Genomic DNA, 14,768 nt, shown 5'->3' with positions numbered 1-14,768 from the left:
CACCTTCTAGTGGCCTTCCAGTACCTGAAGGGGGCCTACAAGAAGGCTGGGGAGGGACTTTTTACAAGGGCCTGCAGTGATAGGATGAGGGGTAATGGTTGGAAGCTGGGAGAGGGCAGGTTTAGACTACATACAAGGAAGAAGTTCTTCACCCTGAGGTTGGTGAGGAAGTTGTTGATGCTTCATCCCTGGAAGCGCTCAAGACCAGGTTGGACGGCGCCTTGAGCAACCTGGTCTAGTGGGAGGTGTCCCTGCCCATGGCAGGGGGGTTGGAACTAGATGATCTTTGAGGTCCCTTCCAACCCAAAGCGATCAGTGATTCTATGATATATAACTTCTTGACTGCAGACAGTACAACAGGAATACAAGAAGACAAGCTTGCTTTTCTGTATCACCTTCTGTCAGAGGATTTTGGTTCATTTACAAATAGTGGTGAGTTTAGCTTCACTGCCATGCTATGTACTATGCAAATTATCCTTAATTTTTAAATGGTTAAATTATTAAAAGCTTTCTACACAGTTAGTAATATTACTCCAGACAGTTACTAATATTACTCTGATAATGAAATTTTTATTTTCTTTTTTTCCCCCCTTTTATGATTGTTTAGTCTAACTTACTTCAACATGATTTGTAGATTTGCCTTTACAGAGGTTAGGAGTACTGTTATTTCACTCTGAGATTGGGCAATACTCTTAAAGTCTCTGATAACACTGTTTTTTGACAAGGACTGAAGGAAGATTGGACAGGCAGACATGTAGGTATGTGGCAGAATTAAAATATGGTAATATCTGAACAGTATTTCAGGGTCCAGAGAATCCCATGGTACTGCAAAAGTCTCTGCTATTAACCAGATTGGAAATTCCCTGCCATCTTCTGCAGCTCTTTTGCACAATCTCTGACCCCCTAATAAGTTGCAAATTTTAGTTATGTAATTTAATTGAAGAGATACTCAGAAGGGAAAGTGACATTTAAACAGAGTAAGTCAATAAAGAAGATATATTTTAGATGGGATTTGAAGAAAAGTGAGAATCAGGGCTCTGTCCTGCAAGCCATATGTGCGGGATGCACTCAGTTGAAATGAAATGAAATTAATATCTCTGTGCACTCAGGATATCTGTGAAACAGGAAAATGTGGGAAAGCTAATCATGATGGTAAGGGGACCCAGAGAAGGCACATATGGGAAGAGCCACAGATGTTGTCAGTGCAGGCCAAATAGGAAGAAGTATGTTGTGAAATAGGATATTGAAGAGAGAATATGATCTCTCATATCTGTGACTCAGAACCGTCTGTTTTGGTCTGAATTTTATTTATCATTCCAAAATAACTCTGCACAGATGACACTTGGTATCCAGAAATCCTTTTCAAAAACTGTACTCCCATTTATTCTGTCACTCAGATAAAGGCTTGACATCATATATGAAGCACTTCTCTGTGAAAAGAGAAAGCTGAACGATTGCCTAAAATTTTAGCTTTGTTGCTATCACTTGCATGGGATTTTGCATACTATTGATTAGTTTTTGTGCTGTTTTGTACTGTATTTCCTACTTTAGCCGGAATATAAAATGGGCAGAAAAGGAGGGAGATTATTTTGGGTCAGCTCAGAATCCACTTTGTTGACCAAAAATGCCTGGGCTTGATCTAGCTCCAGAAATGGTTTTGGTTGACCACAAGCCATATTATTTGGTGAATAAACTATTTGCTAAAGAAAATTTTGTTTAGCTGTAACTGGGAGTCTTATCAGAGAAACAGTGTCTGCTATTTAAATTCAACTCTGGACTTGATGAGGCTGTGTAAAGTAGACCAAGCTTGTCTCACTTAATACTACATGCCTCTCTGCTATAGTTGATGGCAGCTGGTCTTAGTCCTCACCTTTGTGTTGTAATGACAGTCAGGAGTTACTTTGCTCACGTTGCTTGCTGTTGCTGGTGGGATGTCAGTGCTGATACAGAAACAATAGCAAAAGGAGGAGCAAGAGAAAACACAGTTTGCAGGGAGGAATTCAGTTGAGTCAACTTACGTTAAAAGCCTGTTTTTTCTCCTTGCCTGTTAACAGTTATTTAGATGACAGAATTCAATGAAATTGTAGAGAGTAGTGACTGGTAATTTACCAGAATGAAATATATTGCCCTCTGACCTGTTCTTAACCATTGGTGATAAGTTTTTTGAATTAAAATATTTATTCATGTTGTAGAGCAAGAAACTAGTCTGCACTCCTTCTTTACTGGCCTGCATTTCCTAAGATCAGATTGGTGATAGAGGCACTTCACTAAATTCTGACTGTTGACTTCAGAGTGGGGAGATTAAGCACATGCTCCTAGCATGGAATCTCTTATGAACATACCAGCTCTTTGGAACAATGCTGCTTGACTTGGAGTATTTGTGTATTTAGTTTCCATCACAATTCATAAAAGGCAGAGAAGGACTAAATCCTTCTTTTCCTACTGCTTTTTTTGACCATTCTCTGTGCTCTTGTTCTTTGCCATGGCTCATCCTTGACCTGCCCGTGGCTGGTAGGTGTGATTGCAGTACCTTGCTTATCCTTCCCTAACCTCCCTTATTTCCTGTGAAAGTTTTCTTCTTTCCTCATTTGTTTCAATTATTTTAATTGTCCTGATTTGTTTAAAACTTGTCTGCCCAAATTTCTAGAAAAGTATGCAATTATAAAGGCATGTTTTAAAAAATGAAGTCAAACTAGAACATCAGAATAGGTTCTTCCTGCTTGTGAAACCTATACCTCTAATTAACAAACTCCAAACTGGCACTAACGTCCGGTATTAATTTAAGCTTATGAAAACTAAGACCCATCTTCATCACCCACTTGGAACTCATGATGTCTCTTCACTCTCCAGAAGGCTCCGGGGAAACATGTTTTTGGTGTATTGAGATTCTGGTAACAGTACACCACAAGACTCTTGCCAGATCAAAGACCCTTTCCCGAACAGGTTGTGCCACAGGCCCCTTTCGATGCTGTTTTGTTTGCTTGTGTGTATCAGCTTTTGTACTAGTATATGAGGAAGGGACAGTGAGAACCAAAAGCATGAGAGACGTTTTAATGTCTTAAAGTCAGCAAATGGGCGTACATTTGGAAACGAAGAGAGGCTGTGTACTGTGCTCCCTGTAGGGAACACTGCAAAGTATGGAACTGGCTGAACATAGTGTGATTTTTTTCAGACTTATACCCAGCAAAGTGTGTTCCATTGATTCAGTCTAGTTTGGCAAGTTATGAGATACTTCTGTGAAATCCAGGTCCAGGTCAATAAGTATGTACCTGCAAAAGAATTTAAAGTATTGTGCATGCTGTTGTATGTTATTCAGTATCCTGTTGAAGCTGAATATCTAATTTACCTCGATCTCCACCTTCTAAAGCAAACAGCAAAATGGAAAACATTTCTTTTGTTGTGAATACTAATGACATCTTTTTTTGATGTCTTTGCTTTCCTAAATGCACCAATATTTCTTAATTGTTCCTGTCCTGTGTTCCTCCCCAAAACTAGGCCCAAACTTACAACCCTTGCTAATGCCCAAAGAAGCTCAGATTTGTTTCTGTCATTTTCTCTTCCAGGACATGGTTACAGAGTTGTGTTCAGGCCCTTGTATAGCAATGGAGATTATACAGCCCGAGCCTCCAAAAGTGTTCAGAGACTTCTGTGGTCCTTCTGACCCTGTAAGTACTTGCTTGAGTGATAATGAGCACTGGAAAAGTTGCTGTGCTGTCTATGTGAATGAAAGTATCACAGTGTGGTATTGCTGCTGTGTACCTGCTGCATTCCTTGGAAACATGTAAGCGCTGCCTTATTATGAGGGTCAAATGCCAGTCTTAGAGGATTTGCCAATTGGTCCACTAGAAACTATTCTGATCTTAACTAAACTAGATGATAAAATAATGTGGTGATATTTATGTGAAAGGAAAGCTATCTCAGCAAAAATCTCTGTTAAAGATTCATAAATATTCTAACACAAGGCTTCAGAAACCTGGAACAAATAGTTATTGCTTGTGCATGCCAGTGTAAATCAAATGTTAGTCCACTGCAGTCTGTGGCATTCTCCTAGTGTGAAACTATAAAAGGAGAATTGGTTCCTTTGTTTTTCAGAAGTGAGCGAACAAAAAATGGTGTAAAAGTTCTCGTACCTGTTTGCTATGCTGATGCTTCTAGCTTTAATTTTTAATTTCTCGAGGAGGCTAATTGGATGTGCGTGATACTGCGTGCAATTTGGTGACAAGCGTAAGTGCTGTCTTAGAGAGTTTGCAGTTTTTTGTTAAACAGTGAAGGCTGCTATACCACACAGGAGCCATGAGATGAAATATCAAGATGGAGGCAATGAGGTCAGGGTTTGTACGCTTTTTGGTTATGATTTGGTGTGTTAGTTGCAGACTGAGTGGGTTTACCAGTTTCCATGGAAAAAATTCACACAGATTAGAAGGAGAGAACAAGTTGTTCAGTCTGTATTTTTCTTTAGATCTAGAGTTTCTATTACAGAAAGCACAAGTTAAATGCATTATCCAAACCTTTTTTTTCCCCTTCTGTTTGGTAGCGTTCGTACGTTCCTCTGCTGGGCTAGCATCTTGTAAGCAGAGCATAACCTGTTCAGCTGACTAAGTTTTAACTGCAGGATGATTATCAGTAGTGATGCACACAATATGGTGGTTTCAGTTTTGTTTCAAATTCCGTGTTTAAGATTTCTCGTCTTTAAAACTTGCAAAGATGCATTTGTTTTATCTGGGCCTATTATATCCTTTTCGTGTTTCTTCTTGTTTAATACCTGATACATTAAAATCAAAATATACTTGCAAACATCATAGCTAGCTGCTTTAGGTTGTTAAAGACAAATGTACCTACACAAGGGGAAGTTCTCTATTTTGTCTTGTTACATCACATAAAAAGCTCTGTCATAGCCATTCGACATGTTTGTGACCAAAGGAACTGTTGATGAGCTGAGGAACTGAGGGATGTGTAAACTGATGGCTTCTCTGGGTAGCACAAGAAAACAGCAGAGGAGGGAACTAAATTCCTGTCTCCCAGAACTCTTGCTAGTGACCTACCTATGCTGTTTGTGTTTCCCTTTTGATAGTTAACGGTGACTTGTGAAATGAAAACGAATACCTGCCTGCTTCTAGTGGAAGCAGACGGCTGTAAGTTTTGGACACTGACTTCACAGCAGTTACACTAATGGTATATTTGGAAGACAGGCAGCTGTGTTTATATATTTCTGTCTACTGTTTTCTATAAGAATTGCAAATTAATTGATTCTTTAGGCACATAAAGCATATGCACAGTAACTACAGCTGCTCTCAAGAGTGATGTTTGCCTGAAGTTCACTTGTCTCTTCAGATAGCGTTTGTAGCTTGTCCTTGGGGAAGAAGGGACTAAAGTGTCTCAGTGGTCTTTTGTCATTCCCAGCCGGAATAGTCAGAGAAGCTCACAACTGAACTTTGCAGTTACAATATCTGTCTCAAATAGGAGTAGCACCATAACAGCAGTTTCATTATTTAGCAAGGTTATATACAGACCATGAAGATACCATGGACTTGATATTCTAGTGGTTAAAGTAAATCTAAGTGTCGTGCAAAAAGTATGTTATCATTAGGAGATCTGGATCTCTCTATAACTTCTTTATTTGTTTGTATATGCTAGATCCTGATGTGTGGACAGCCTGTTTATAAACACAGGTGAAGACCAAGTTCACTCAAAACATACCTGATTGGGTCACTGGCTCCTGTTAAGTAGTACCCTGTTTGGCAAGTAGTGCCGTGAAATCACTGTGGTGACTCTCAAAGCAAGGTGCTGTTTGAAGTGAGTAAAGGTGTTGGAATTTGACTTAGATAATAAATCTCTCCCAGTGACGTGTACTGTTAATTGTATCTTAGATACATAGCAAATATAATAATTACTTTGTGACAACTCAGATATCTAAACTAGGTGTGAATGTTAACAGCCCTTTCAGTCTGTTTTTGGTTTTGTGGGGAATCAGTTGGGGCATACTTGAATAAAAGGCATCGAGAAAGAGGTGATACAAATTTTCCCAAATGAAAGCGAGATGTTTGTTTGGAAATAAGTCTGGTATTGTCCAAGTCCCTGATGTTTAGGGCTAAAGAAAAAATTAGAGTTGTTCCATTTTGAGGATTGTGCTTTAGTAAGCTAGCAATTTATACCAAGTGTACAGTGCTAAAAATGAAATGGAACTTTGTGCTATTTTCTGTAACTATAATAGTATTTTGTTAGCACTGCAGGTCATTAAAGCTCTCTGCCAAAAACATCCTTCGTTATAAATCAGCTTATAAATACTTCATTAAAACCTCTTATGTGGTAGTAGGGAAGACTACTAACCAAAAACCTGTTTTGACCCTCTTTGTTGTAGCATAAGGATGGTCTATCAAATCTGGAAAGCGGACAATAGGATAAAGATACTTGTCTGTAAGGAGCTGTGCTGGACGTGCTCACTCTCAGAATTACTGTGACCTGATTGAAGGGCTTAGTGTCATAGATTACAGGCTTGTGGAACATTTGTCCTCAGTGGATAGTATGTGCACTAGGAGAAATGCTTTTCTGCAGATCTTGCTGCTGCTTGCGTTCTTGTTGTACACTGGCACTTTTCTAGTGAGTGGCTGGCTGGCTCATTGCGCTCTTGATGAACTGTCGGCATCTTTAGTTACACCGCGCTTAAGCTTTTAGAGTGCAGCTGAATTTTTTTGTGTCATTGGTGGTCTCATCTAAGACCTTTCTGTAATCTTTCAGATCAGCCATGATGCTTGTTTTTCTTGTCTTCCGATTGCAGCCTCTAGCTTAGCTGTTCCTCACAGCCAGGTCCCAGACTACTTGTGTAACTTGCTCTTGGTGTCGCTCTGTTCCTCGTTGTGTCTGTCCTGGAATGCCTCTGTGCCTAATGCGTAGGGCTTAGTAATGGAAGGCTCTTTCCACACCTACTATAATAAACAGGTATTTACGCTTTACTTATTGTTGCAGCACCCCTATAAAAGGCCAGCAGCCATTCTGATCCCCATCTTGGAAAGAATGTTTCTTTACCATGTTAATAAGGGCTGTATAAAACAGATCTCTGAATTCCACACAAGACTAGCTTTTTAAGGAGGCAAAGCACCCGCAGCCTCTGCTATGCACCCAGAGCTAGGAGGGTTGAGATACTGAGATCCTATGAGCAGCTGAGCACTCTTATTTAGATATTTAAATTTCAAATGGGAATGGGATTTCTGAAATGACTTTGAGTTCCACTGATTTTCCATGGTATGTTTGAATCATTTAAGCCGTTTTTCAAAATATACTATCAAATCTTGTTGTTAAATTATGGGTTTTGTGCTGGGTGCTATTTCACTCTGTTTCTACTGGTGCAGTTCTGGCATCGAGAGAAAGAAAAGTTACACCTGTGGCAAAAGAGGTAGCTGCTCTATAAAGCTAGGAAGCGGAGTTAAAAAGTTAATTAAATTGGATTTCTACAGAACACAAACCTTTTGAACTTACAATACACATTATCACTTAGAAATGAGAATTGCTAACTGCAACAAAGTTCAACAGAAAAGAAGCTATGTTTCTTCTTCATTGTAAAGAAATGAAGGTGCTTGGAGATATAGGGGTAAATGCAGCACAGTGTGCATTATCAAGAAAGCTGTTTTGTCTAAGTGCAGTAAGAAAAAAAAAAAGGCAACCTATTCTGCATTGATTTGACATTGTTTCACATGGATTAGGAAGCAAAGGCTATAATGGAAAACCTCAGAACAGGGGGATGGTGGCCAGGGAATCCTGTCACTACTTGAGCTTACTGGCATTGATCTTTCATTTGATTGGTGCTTGTGTATTTTTGGCCTCTGGAACACTTGGAGGCATTTTGCTATTACTTAAGTTTGAAGCTACAGCTTCATTTTTCACGTCATCTTCATGCAGCTTCTATGTTGAAATAGCTGCTGGTAATGTTTAGTTGTGGAATTGTTGAGGTGGGTACTTAGTGTTCATAAGGCACTTGTAAAATGTTGTAGAAATTCGATATATTGATTTTATCTTTTTTTTTTTTACCTTTATTTTGAACTTTCTTTGTACATAAATGAAAAGGTTGGTTATATAACGTGTGATTCCAGGAGTCTACATCAGCTACGTGTTCCTGGCCGATTGTGTAACTTTTATTAGTCTTAAGAGCTTTTAGTTAGGATTGGCACTACGCTAAAAGTGACTCAAGTACCTTCTGCTGTGAGATATTATTAAAGGGATGGGACATGCTGCAATATTTCTGTGTCCAGTGGGCTGGAAGGGGATTTTTGTATACTTTCTTTAGATGCTAACCTGCATTCTTGCTATATTGGGGATTTGCAATTTTAGGGGTAACAGTGTATTAACAGTCTTTTGTATCTTTGCATCTACACCGAAGAGCTAAAAGGGAGATTAAGTGGTTTAAAACAAAGCGATGAACTGAAAGAGTTGGAGTCTGCTTTAGCTCTATTCCTGACCTCACTGCGTGACCTTGGACAAAAAGTTCAATATGTTTCTGCCTCAGTTATCACGTCGGTTAAATAGGGATAACGGTATGAGCCAAAGAGCACGGTTGCTGTAAGACTTCTGTTTGTATAGCCATCCTGTGAATTTCTAGCACTGAAAAATGTCTACATACAAGGCCAAAAATGTTCGTGTTTATTCCTAGAACTACATTAAGCAGCATTACATTTTCATATTATGTCACATAGAAAATAGTTCAATGGAAGATATAAAGAAATAAAAAAGCCATTTTTGAGCTTCCAAGTGTTTATTTTCTGGTAATACCTTCATAGCTGTTGCAGTGTGGATTCTCCCTATAGCCTAGTGAGCCTTGGTAACAGTGTTGACAGTGGAGTACATGATGTGTTTCAAGAGAAATAAGATTTATTAATCTAATTCTTTGATTAAGAATATTTTCATATAATTGATTATCTGCTCAGATAGCCTGAGTCATGTAATAATAATAAAAATTTTCATTCAGCGCCAGACCATTATCAGCTAGAGTAGCAAACAGATCGATTGATACTAGTTACGATATCCTGCTGTCTAAGCCTGCAATGGGAAAGACACGATTGAATTGCTTAGATGTTATTTAGGGTCAGTCATCTGACTCTGTCCTTTCAGTTTTTAATTTCCACATCAGCCTCTGCAGGTCCAATGAAAATGTGTTTTAGACAGTGCTCAGGCCTCTTAGTTGGAGGGCATGGTAATTTTTGACTGTGGAGGGAGATCATTCCCTCTAGTGCAGCCCCCTTTTGCTGAGCTGACGCTGCTGGTTCATAAAGCCCAAAGTCTCGGTGGGTTCAGAACTTCTCCTACCTTGTTGTGCCACCCCTCTCTGCATGGGCAGGGAGCTTATTAAGACTGGATCTAGAGGAAAGGAAGTGTTGAGACAGCTGTGCTCTAATGACCGACAGCTGTAATGTGACTGCAACTGTGAGTTGCCACCACTGCTTTAGACTGTCAGTATTTTGGTGTATAGTTTGAAATTTACCTCTAGAAGTGTTACAGCTTGTTGTCAGAGACAAGCCTGTGTCTGTGTGGGTGCCAAAAACACCTCACCTGTGGCAGTGAGCTGCTTTCCCTGGTTTAAAATGGACAGAGTCAGCACTGGCTGCACGAGGAGCAAGCCTGGTACATAAATGTCGTATTTGTCAAAGCTGTGTATAGCCCTGGGAGCAGCCGAGAGCCAAGAATCCAATAATTAATTTTTACAGACATGATTTCAGTGTTCATAGAAAGTTCTCCTGTTCGTTTTGCTCCTGAATGGGTATTGCAGAGGTCTGCCAGCCCCGCCACCCTCCCCCTGCCACCCTGTTTGCTTTAATCGTGTGTGTATGTGCTTTGTAGTGGCATGTATGTATGGTCTGGTAACAATTTTGAGGTGACCTCTTTAGAACTGTTTCTTGCATACTGTCTTCTCCAAGCCACGCTTTGCAGGTGACGGAAAGTCCTTTGATAGGAAGAGGGAGTTCAGCCTCACTGAAGTATGTTTTTGTGTGAAGACTAGAACAAAAATCAGAGCACTTGTAGTGGTGGAGGAGCCTTTTGCTTGCAAATGGCTTGCTTTAAGTGTGGCTTGTTATTGCCGGAAGGTTGCTGTCATATGATGGCTGTTCAGTGTCATGTGAAGCTGGCGTTTGTAGGCTCACTTTGATTCTTGATGGGTAGGTGCATGTGTTGAAAATTGCTGTTATTGGTGGTGACTGGCAGTCTCCATTAGGAGACTGAATACTGACAGAGCCCTCAAGACTGAACTCTGCTTTAAATCCAATGTGATTGAGGTGTGTTGGCAAGGTTACAGTTTGAAAAAAACCTTTTATCTGCCACTCCTTGTCTGAGGTTCTAGAGCTACCAGACTTGAACATGTCAGCAGTGCCTGGATGGGAGGTCATTGAAGTTAGATTCAGGGGTCACAAATTACAGTCATTTCATAAAGTAGTTAATAAAAGATATTGCATTGTCTGATATCAAGCCCACTGCCACCGCAGGGGCACGACGCTGGAGGTTTCTGCTGCTTTCATTCTCTGGAGAGAAGGTGCTGGAGACTTCTGGGAGAGGACTGAAAATGGAGTACCTTTGCATCTAGTTTCTGGTTGCTGCAATGCTTTTTTTTTTTTTCCTAAGTCTGCTACCAAAGCCCCTCTAGCCTTTGTAGGGGTTTTTCGTGGTTTCCTCTGCTACCTGTCACTATGATATTTTAGTATCCTCTCCTGACAAGGCACCTTCTTAACTGCAATTTCTGGATATTTTCAGGAAGTTATCAACATTTTGTCAAAAATCCTGTATGCCCTCCTGGAAAGTACCATTTATTTCAGAAGCCTCAGGGTTTCCATCTGTGTTGCCATCTTTCCCTTATGTCGGACTGTCTCTGGCTTTGAACTGGTTCTTCCTGGGCTCCTCGTGCCTGGTTCCAGGCTGGAATAGCTTGCCCTATTTTAGCAAGAGGAGAGAAGCTGAACGTGAGCCCAGAGACTGAAGGAAAGCAGGAATGTGCCACAAGGCATTAACAGCACTGGTTACTGATCTTCCTTGACTTGCTGTGCTGCCATAGAGAGCTCCTAGCTGCTCCCCAGAATGGATAACGTGCCAGGGTATCCTGGAGCTAGGTTTTTAGGCCTTTCCCTGCAAAGCATCATAGGGCTAGCCATTTTGGTAAGGGTTTAAGCCATGCTTAAAATATTTGCTTTTTAAGAAAACTCAGTTTTGTTGTCAAGGACTTTGTACCATTCAGCTCTGCAGACATCTAAAGACGTTTAGCCTAATCTGAAATCACAAAGACTAATTGTATCTATAGGTAGGTGTGAAAGAAGCCTGAAAGACTGGCTTAGGGATCATAAAAGCTCCCTTTGCACTCAGACTGAGTGAATCCCAAAGTAGTAGGTGGGTGTTATTAAAAAGGTGGTATTTTAAGAGTCTGTGATGAACACAAGATTCTTATAAATGCTGTGAGTTACATAAATTTGTCTATTCAGCCTTGAGGAGGTGGGGGTTTTGGATTCCACGGGGTTTTGGTTCTAACTGTCCATCTGCATGTCTTGTTTTGCAAAATGAATGCTTCCATATCCTCTTTGTATTGCATCTTCCTGTGCAGGTTCTTTTCAAACTTTGAGTATATGCCAAGTTTTAGACAGTGGTGTTACAGATTTAGTATCTCATATAGATGGATCATATTTTATTTAAAAGGTGACCACACAAAGTTTTGAAAGTGCTTGCTTGCCTAGTTTCTTTTAGCATTTGCTTGGTTGTTTTTTAAATAATGCTAGCTAATACCATATGCTTATTGTATCTCTGCTTACATATCTTAGATGGATTAAGGATAAAAGGTTTGTTTCTCACTTCTGTAGAAAAAGAGGTAGGCTTCTAATGTATCAGGTGATTGTGTGATACCAGACTGGTATAGACAAATACACAATGTAACTACACTGGTAGGCTGATCAAAGGTAATCCGCTGGGTTCTCTCTAAGGCTTGTTTGTCCTAGCTGCACTGGTTTAAAATGTGATTTACCTTGCCTATGGGAGGGTTTTAACACTTTTTAAAAATCAAAGTATTCTTCCCCATTGTGAAAATATAGTCTTTGTCAGTAAGACACAGAGCTGGTCATCAGAGTTCCTAGGTTGTAGTCTCTTCCTGCGGTCACAGGAGGTCTACCTTCCTTGGTGATTCCTTATCTTTTTATTTTTGTTGTGGGGTTTTTTTTTCTCTCCCTTCTGTCTCCTTGGACTGTTCTATTATGCTTCTCCTGTAGCTGCTGAGGTTTCTTAGAATAGATTCATTAGTATATTCAGTCCATAAAGGCACAAGGTAAGAGCCTTTTTGAGAACAATTTGGTTGTGGGTTATTTTCAGTCTATGTGGTTGTTTTCTTCGCTTCCTCTGTGTTCTGTTTGGTTACAGCAGACAGCAAATCACTTTTTTACATTGGACAGTGATGGTTTTGAATATATGAAAGTTAATCTCTGAAAAAAAAACCAACAAAAAACATTCAAGCATAAAACAAATTCTCTACAACCTCAGTCCTTTCTTGGGAAAAGGCAGCGGTGTTTCTAGAAGATGTGGGAAGTGCTGAGGTCACGCTTATCTGGAAAAGAAAATGATACTGTTACTGCACTAAACAACTTTCTCCTTTTCCAGTTTCTTAGCATCCTGGTCACAGTGACCTTGTGTGTTTGCAGTCTTTGATTTGAATAGATTAAGAGCATTTGCTTACATGCCTGACTCAGGTTTTTGTTGACTATAGATAGCTTTGTCCTTCATGTGAATTCTTCCTGACTTATTGTTGGAACGTAGTTTTGTAGTGCTGTTACATATATGTCAAGTTATGAAGTAATACTAATGATCATTCCAGTAAAAAAATATTAAGAGTTTAATAAACCAAGGTAGAACTTGGTAGAACAAACTTCAGGGGACTTTTCTAGAGCACTATAGGAGGCAGTTAGCAAGAATCAGCACACAAAGGTGCTTGTTGAAAATGTGCACTAGAGGAAGTTATAAACATGTAGAAAAAGGGGAACAGAGCACTTAATTTTCCACGTAACCATGATGATGTTGTGATCTTGAGTATCCTGAAGTAGACTGTAGCTGTCCCAAAAGGTTTCATGTCTTTCAGTCGACAGCTTATGAGTAGTCAGTTCTTGGATGTGCATGGCTTTTTTTTTCTTATTGTAGAAAACTGCTTATTCAGGCGCTGCTTAGTTAATAAATTGGTGGAAGAGCTAATAATAACTGAACAGAAAAGGAGCTGCAGAACATAGTGTATTTTATATGCTCTTGATGATAAATTGATACACAAAAGAAATTGATCTGAAGGGAACTGATCACTGCTGGAAGGACATCTATCAGTTTCTCAGGTGGGTTTGCCCTAAGAGGGATCAATTGGCTTTCTAGGTGGCATAGGTGGTATCCTTCTACTGTACATTGCAACAGGGTGTGTATGGACTGAAATTCCCTAGGTGCTTTGCATGCCATTGTAGTAATGCAAGAAGTACATGCTGTGGCCAGAGTGTATCTGCAGTTATTTTCTGCTTGAGCTACGTTATTGAAGGCTTTAAAATGGATGAAAACAAATACCATGGCCTAAACCTTCCCTTCTGTAACAAAAAGAAGTAGGTAGTCTGGGTTTGCCTTCCTGATCGTGATGGGTATTATTATTATTGTTGTTGTTGTTACTCTCATCATCATTAATCCTCCTCTCTGCAATTGCTGACAGCCATGAGAACAGCTGCAGTAAATAGTTTTCAGTCTGTGCCACTGGTCTCATTGACTGTGGACACTATTAACTAAACAAAGGCGTTTTAATGGGTATAAAATAATTAACCTGCTGAATAATTTGGGGTGATGCTTGCTGGTCTGTTTGTTTTAGGCTGACTTTTTCTACTGCAAGGCCACCTGAGCAGAATTTTTAGCAGCTTCTTTTGCTTATAGTATGATAGACTGCATCTGATGTGCACACAGGACATCCCTTGGATATTCCTACTGTTTTTCCTTTCTCTGTGTCCCTTGGCTTCCCAGATCAAGGGACTAGAATGAAGTTGGGGTGGAAGATGGATGAGCAGCAGTTCTTCGTGTTCCCATGGCAGCTCTCAAGTTCCCTTAGGTGACCTGGTATGGCCTGAGTTTTGCAGACTGTGGCTTGTCATCAGAGTGCTGCATAGGAATTAAATCAGGGAGAGAGGACAGTTGAGCAACTTGGCTAGGATTCAAAAGATCTGAGCGAAGAGCTAGACATTGAACTGGTGATCTTTGTGAAATGTGTATTTGTTTGTGCCCCTGGGAAATTACTGTCTGTCTCAGTTTCCCACTCCAAAAAATGTGCTCCATTCTGCTCCTATTTTCTGTTGTTTGTGTCTCTTCATCTAAGTTTTTCCAGGCCAGAAACTATCTCTTAGTATGTATAGGAACACTGACTAGTACAGCTAGTCACAGCAGGGGCTTTCAAAAAATGGTTGTAACACAAATAATGAGTGATTCCTTCCATCAGAAGAGGGCTGTTCACAACTGTGTGGGAAGAGATGGCAGGCAGCTCTGCCACCTCCAAAGAAAAGCTTGCTGTTGGATTGGAGAGACTTGAGGGCACAGAGTGGAAGGGAAAGCTCTCTCCCATGCTGACCCCTTAATGAGAAGGATCTCTGGGGTTTGCGGCAGACTTGTGAGTTTTTTCTTTCAGTTTGTCTGTGTCTTCTGTTGAAGCGGATGGTCTGAAGTTGGTTCAGCTGGGAAGTCTTGATAGAATTTTGAAGCATTTTTTTTTTCTGCTTTGAGAAATGTAAAGCTTAGCTATCTGAGCTGCTTTT

General features: G+C 40.1%; 1 protein-coding gene across 1 annotated transcript in view; it reads left to right on the top strand.

The window, feature by feature from the left end:
• Positions 1-14,768, top strand: part of NME7 (NME/NM23 family member 7) — a 96,987-nt gene that overhangs the window by 56,617 nt on the left and 25,602 nt on the right. Inside the window, exon 10 of the mRNA XM_086478209.1 lies at positions 3,564-3,665. Within this exon, the coding sequence (XP_086334335.1) occupies positions 3,564-3,665 (102 nt within the window). The remainder of the gene's footprint in view (positions 1-3,563; positions 3,666-14,768) is intronic.

This window comes from Leptosomus discolor, chromosome 1 (genome assembly GCF_034619465.1).
Source record: "Leptosomus discolor isolate bLepDis1 chromosome 1, bLepDis1.hap2, whole genome shotgun sequence".
Classification (NCBI taxonomy): Eukaryota; Metazoa; Chordata; class Aves; order Leptosomiformes; family Leptosomidae; genus Leptosomus; species Leptosomus discolor.
The sequence above is the reverse complement of the archived record's forward strand: the minus strand, read 5'-3'. Positions and strand labels throughout refer to the sequence as shown.